This window comes from Haplochromis burtoni, unplaced genomic scaffold, assembly GCF_018398535.1.
Source record: "Haplochromis burtoni strain Fernald_Lab_line unplaced genomic scaffold, NCSU_Asbu1 Contig_541, whole genome shotgun sequence".
Lineage (NCBI taxonomy): Eukaryota > Metazoa > Chordata > Actinopteri > Cichliformes > Cichlidae > Haplochromis > Haplochromis burtoni.
Window position 1 is genome coordinate 114269 of NW_024582902.1, and position 6552 is coordinate 120820.

At 46.2% G+C, this 6552-nt stretch overlaps 1 protein-coding gene across 1 annotated transcript in view; it reads right to left on the reverse strand.

The window, feature by feature from the left end:
* Positions 1-5582, reverse strand: part of dab2ipa (DAB2 interacting protein a) — a 41392-nt gene extending 35810 nt beyond the window's left edge. The window contains exons 1-3 of the mRNA XM_005947763.3: positions 5379-5582; positions 478-561; positions 42-160 (exon numbers count right to left, since the gene is read on the reverse strand). Coding sequence (XP_005947825.1) covers positions 42-160; positions 478-538 — 180 coding nt within the window. The 5' untranslated portion in view covers positions 539-561; positions 5379-5582. The remainder of the gene's footprint in view (positions 1-41; positions 161-477; positions 562-5378) is intronic.
* Between the last annotated feature and the right edge of the window lie 970 nt (positions 5583-6552).

Consider the following 6552-nt stretch of genomic DNA (forward strand, 5'->3'; position numbering starts at 1 on the left):
TGTGTGTGTCTGTGTGTGTCTTTGTGTGTGTGTGTGTATACCTCCAGGTCGTCCAGCATTAGTAAGCGTGATTCTGATAGGATACAGAACATTTTACTCCAGATGTCAGGCTCCGCCCTCCGGCCACAGGACAGCCAATGAATGGAGGCGCTCTTCAGTTCTGTGACATCATCACAGCAGCATTATGATATGTTTCTGCACTTCCTGCTTTCTTCAGACTGGACAGATCTCTAAGGAAGCGTGTTATTGGCCTTCGTTAACACTGTGGGACACAGACCACGACACACCTTCCACACAGGTGACCCTTCAGGGTGAACCTGATGTTAAATACATCACATGACCTGGTGGCTGTTCAGAGGTTAAATATTCACTCGGTCGCATAAATGAAGCTCCACCCTCTGACCTCACAGACAGACGGGCACCTAGGTAACGTGCATGTGACCTCAGCTGTGTGAAACTCTCCCTATTTCTACTCACCAATCACGTTCATCCACCCCAGGTGCTGACACCTGGACAGGTGTTTCACCAGCTGCTCCATAGGAGGGAGGCAGGGAGACACACCTGAGACAGACAGGTAGAAACAGAAGAGTCAGTTTGTACCTGACAGCTGTGGACAGGAGTCATGAAGTGTCCAGGGTACACAGCTTCCTGCAAAGCTTTGGCTCCGTCCTCAAACTGTTCATTGGTCTCATGCTGGGCGTTCAGAGAAGAAGCCATGCACACGTACATGCACGTGGCACGGTAACCGTGGTGATCTGACTGTAAATAATGTTTGAGCCCATCTCAACCTGAGCTCACACTGGAACCTGGAGCCGCTAAATCTCTCTGGTGGTTTTCACTGAGCTGAACCTGCTGCTGTATGTCAGTAACAGCACCTCCTCCTGTGAGGTCACAATCAGCGTCACTCTGAGACAGGATGTTTCTAACTTTAGAGATGGAAGAAAGCAGTCTTACATATTTGTTTAATATGTGTCCTGGTCAAAAATGACTCCAAGGTTCCTCACAGTGTTACTGGAGGCCAAGGTAATGAACAGAAGTGGTCCTAGCCTGTGGAGCTCCATAGTAACCTTGGTGTGTGACGCGGACTCTCCAGTTACAAGAACAGACATTCACAGATATCCCACAGCTCCGGTGGAAATTAAATACAGGAGCAAAACACATAGACTGATGTGATACGGGTTCGGGGTGTGTGTGTCAGTGGTGTGCATGCTGGTGTGCTGACACCATGTGGTGTGCACAGTGTCGGCTGGTGGTCGGCCGGTCATTCTGTAAGCGTCTTTGCGCTCACCAAGTCCCGTTTGAGCACATTGGCACATCCCAAGACCAAAAACAGAGGTGAGGCGGTTCTGGAGGCTGGCTACTACTCGCAGTTCGTCCCGAACTTTGCAGAGCTGACCAGCCCCTCAACTTAACTCACGCAAAAGCTTTTGTCCCAGCAGGTAGGGGGGGAAGCCTGCTACTGCACAAGGAAAACAAAGTGCTGGGCAATCCAGAGGGCGGTGGATCCCTGTTAGGATCACGCTGCAGTGACCTGACTGGTACTGCACGGCTGTGCTGTTAGGACTGTAATGTGTTCTTTGCTGTTCATTTTAAGGCAAAATTCGTTCATTGCTTGTTTTCCTTATCTTTTCTTTGTTTTGTTTCTCTTCTTCATCCCCTTGAAATGTGGGCCTTGCTTTAAGTTTAGGGGTTAACGTTAACGGCGCAGGTACGAAGCTGGTGGTACGAGGAGTACTTAGCTAATATGGGACGAGAGCAGGGGGCTTAGGGGTGCTGTTCCATGCAACCTGCTGGGGTGATATTGGTGGTTGGTATTGTGTTAGTTTTCTTTACATCGTGGCATGTTATTGTGTTTTATTCCTTGGGTTGGGTTGGTTTTTGTGTTTTGTTGTTTTTGTCCCCTCCCTTCCACTTTCCCTCAAACCACCTATTTGTTCCTTCAATGACAGATAGTTAAGAGAGAGAGTGATATCAAAACAGCTACGAAACGTCTGCATATATGTGCCCAAGTGTTGTATTGAAGCAAGTGATGAATAACTGTTTTCCAGTATGTTGTTTTGCAATGTTGTTGTTTTTTTTGTTGCATTGTTGATTTGTTTTTCACCCAAGCAGCTAATAAAGCTGATGGAATACAATGTTGCCTCTTAAGATTCTATAATAGAATGAAACAATAATGCCAGCTATAAATAAAGACAATAATTGAATGAATTATGAAACTCATTTTTTTTCTATTAGATCTGAAAGTGTTGTGTAACACTACAACCTGAAACGACAAATAGATGCGTTGGCCTGTGCAGGAGATAAAGAAAGACATGTAACAGCAGCTGTGAGATGGAATCGTCCAAATCACCAAAGTAAACTGGAGCTGGGCTTGTTGCAGGATCTGAAGTTACTAAACATGTTGTGAGTGTACGCACTCACACTTAGGACCATATAATAATAAATATGTGCGTGATGAAAGTTGTGCAGCACGCTAACGTCCTTACTCCACTCTGTGCTCGTGTGGGTCTGACCCTTTCACTCCTTTGATTTGTTCCTCGTACTTTTTTTGCCTCTTCGTCACGTCTGTCTTCGTACGGAGCTGCCGTGTTCACCGTGGTTTCGTACATCACTGTTTTTGGGGCAAATAAAATGCAAGTAGGGATTAAAACTGCAGAATTAAGATTAGCGGAGCTGGAAATGCTAGCGTTCGATGCAGTGTTTTGATTTTGTTGCCACTCGTACCTACAACGCAACGCGCGAAAGTCACGTGGTCTGTCGATCTCTATTGCGAAGCTAGCCGCTCACAATGGCGAAGAGAAAAGTTAATTCTGAAAACAGAGCCTTTCAGCACCAGTGGCAGGCTGAATATATGTTTACAGACATGCTGGTAAACCCGTGAGTCTTATTAGTGAGCTAATGTGGCTGTAATGAAGCAACTTAATTTAAGACGGCACGACGAGACAAAACGTCAGGATAAGCTGAAAAACCTAAACGCAGAAACTACAGAAAGTAGACGAGTTAAAGAAGAATCTGACATTTCAGCAGACGTTTGTCACCAGAGCAAAACCACAAAGTGAAGCTGTTATGAAAGCAAGTTTTATTGTGGCAGAGGAGCCAAATCAGCCCGGCTATTTACCGAGGGAGAGTTTCTAAAGAGCTGCATGATGAAGCTGTGCGTCGTCTTGTGTCCAGACAAAACGCAGATTTTGGCAAATGTGAGCCTGAATAGAAACGTATGTAAAAGTGTAACCGACATGAAACTGTCCTGGGACAAACTTGTTGGATGCAGCGCCGGTGTTGTGCGGTGAAAAAAAACGGACTAGTCAGGAGGATGCGAGTAAAGATGCAGGAGGAGAACTGTACCAGTGAGTTAACAGCATCACTGCATCACACACCAGGAAAGGCTGTGTGGTAAAGTCCTTAAAATGGAGCATGTAATGATCACCGTAACGCAGACCGTGAATTTGATCCGAACTAAAGGTTTAAATCACCGTCAATTTCAGTCTTTTATGATGCAGTGATCCCTGTTGCTAAGTAATGTTGAGCCAAGTCAGTGCAACAGTGTTCCCAAATGCGCACTTTGCTGATAAACTGAGTGCACTGAGTTTGTGGCGCTTTGGTGACTTTGAAGCAGAAAAAGAGAATTTCGAGCTGCTTCACAACCCAACGTGGAAACTGCACCCGTGCAGATTCAGATGCAGTGTAATGATGCACTCAGGCAAAGTACGACACTGACTGGCCCGCACAGTTTATTAGCTCCACTCCTGCAGCAACGCCCAGCTCCGTCTACATGCGGCTCCAACCTTGTGTTTGCTTTCATTTACTTTTTCTGGACTTTTGGCAGCATGTTCTTATTTCTAACTTGCATAATTTTGACAGGATATATTTTTATGGAGAGCAAAATGTTTAAAGAATAAACTTTAACTTTAAAGTTTATTTATTCTGGAATAATATTCCTGTCTGTATTCATATTTATGTTTACAAAACATTGTTTTAGTGTGTTCAATAAATGTTTATCTTGACCTAAAGTGTGCCTTGAAGTTTGGCCCCCAGTGCAATTGAGTTTGGCAGCCCTGCAGCAGATATTTTAATGGCCTGCATTTGTATAGTGCTTTTCTAGTCCCTAAGGACCCCAAAGCGCTTCACACTATATCCATTCATTCACCCATTCACACACTGGTGATGGCAGCTACATTGCAGCCACAGCCACCCTGGGGCACTGACAGAGGCGAGGCTGCCGGACACTGGCACCACCGGGCCCTCTGACCACCACCAGTAGGCAAACACGGGGTTAGTATCTTGCCCAAGGATATTGTCTCATGCAGCCAGGAGACAGCCTGGGATCCAACCACCGACCTTCTGATTAGTGGCTGACCTGCTCTGCCACCTGAGCTACAGCCACCCCATGGTCAGTCCAACCTCCAGGGGCATAATATCATCCTTGTACAATCTAGTCTCCCACTTACAATGTTCTTCAGTAGCTGCCATCGAATCTAAATGGGAACAAGACATAACTTTCATATCACAGATGACCTGTGGGACTCTGTCCTCGGCCAAGTTCACAATATATCGATGTGTGCTCGACACACTCATTTAAGATCATCGGGTGCATTGATCCAGGGTCAGGCTGGAGCGTATACACCCAGCCTGTAGGGGGTGCTCCTGGTACATTACTTCATATGTACTGGTCCTTCATTGGCCAACGTTTGGAACTGTTTCCCAAACGATGTCTGAAGTCCTCAAATTAAACCAGAGCCACTCTGTGCTACGTTTGATGCGCCCAGGACCTGAAGCTGCCCAACTCCAGAGTCAGAGTGTTAAACTTTTCATTACTGCTGACCAGGCGAGCTACCTGACCCCCCTCCCGCATGTGCAATGAGTAAAAGATACAACGTCCTGCTTTGTTTAGTTCAGTTCAATTCTGAAGTACTTTGTTATACGTAGCACTGAAACCTTTGTCTAATGAAAGGTCAGGATGAAATGGAAAATGCAGTTAGAAGGAACATTTACACGATCTCCTCCACATTTATTATGTTGATGTTTTCATGAATGGTCAGATGGTCCGCTGCTGTGAATTATGGGACGGAATTTTCTTCTCCCCGTTCATAAAGGATGCTCTGCTAAGGGAAGCATTGAAGTTCCTTTGCGTAGTGTTTGGAGAACTGGAACAGCTCTGGTTATGGCCACCATGCAGATACATCGCTCAGTGAGGAACCTTCCTGAGCAAAAAGGGTCGTTTGGAACGCACCTCGATCTCCCTTAGACTGTGCTGCTTTCAATCAGGTCCCTGATTTAAGGGAAAACATGAGCTGGACCTCATGTCTGACCTCAGGCAGGTGTAAAGAAACACAGAGCAGGTACACAAACACAAAGTATGGACAGGTGAAGAAGCTTACAGGTAGATGCAGGTGGTCTCCTCTGCTGTGAATCTGTCACATCGCCATGTTACCCGTCTGCCTGAATACCTGTGGGAGTGCTGGGACCCTCAGGACAACGACACAGATGCACCTGAACACTCATGCAGGTTTCTCTGCCTTTTAACACCTTAACTGGATTATCAGATTACCTGCACTAGTCACACACACACACACCTGTATACCTGCCTTTGTGAGGACTCTCAGTAACATGAAAGCTCCCCAGGACCCTGTAAATCTGGACCCATAAAGTTAGACCTAGAGCCAGGTGTAGACTGTTTTCACAAACCCAGGTTTCCACGCATCTCTGCTTCTCAGACACACACAGAAACACAGAAAGGTCAAAGGTCAGAAAACATTTGTTTTTAATCCAGAGAAAGCTGGCAGCTGATTGGTCAGCTGGAGAGGAAAACAGCAAACAAACAGTCAGATGATCAAAACAAGCATTTAACAGGCCAATAGGAGCAGAGCATATCTTAAAGTGACAGAGTGCCAGTTTAACGTCTCAGAGACTGTTAGCACTATTAGCATCCCTCATTCACAAATATGGGCTGCGTTAGCTTCAAGCTAGGAGAAACACTGATCGGTGGCTCAGATTGATCACCAGCAGGCGCACTTTGGTGTTTGCATAGACGACGAATGGGATGCTCCGCAGGTGAGATCATGTGATAGAGTGAGAACACTGCACAGGTGAGGAAGGGGCAGGTAAACATGTGACTAAGTGCTTCTGAACAGGTACACAACATGAAAACTTCAGGGGAGGGAGGGGGCAAGAGAGGCAGGGTGCTGTCTGACAGCCAGGGGGCGCTGCATGGGGAACTCTGAGTGTTTTACAAATCAGAGCAAAAGAAGAACTCCACCAGTGTGACATCATTACAACCAGGAAAACAACTAATCAGTGTGTGAGGCTGCAAACATGGTGGAGGTGGGAGGAGTCAGGCGGGAGCTCTGTGTGTCTCTTTGGCTGCATTTAAACACTTTTTAAACTAAAAACTATTTTTTCCAGGATCAAGTTCAGCTTTGATTCCTGATTCCTCAAAACTCACCAGCCAGCTGGGGATATACAGCCCACATGTTTAACAGGGACACGGGGAGCCCGGTGGTTTAACAGGGATCCAAATGTTTAACAGGGACACGGGGAGCCCGGTGGTTTAAC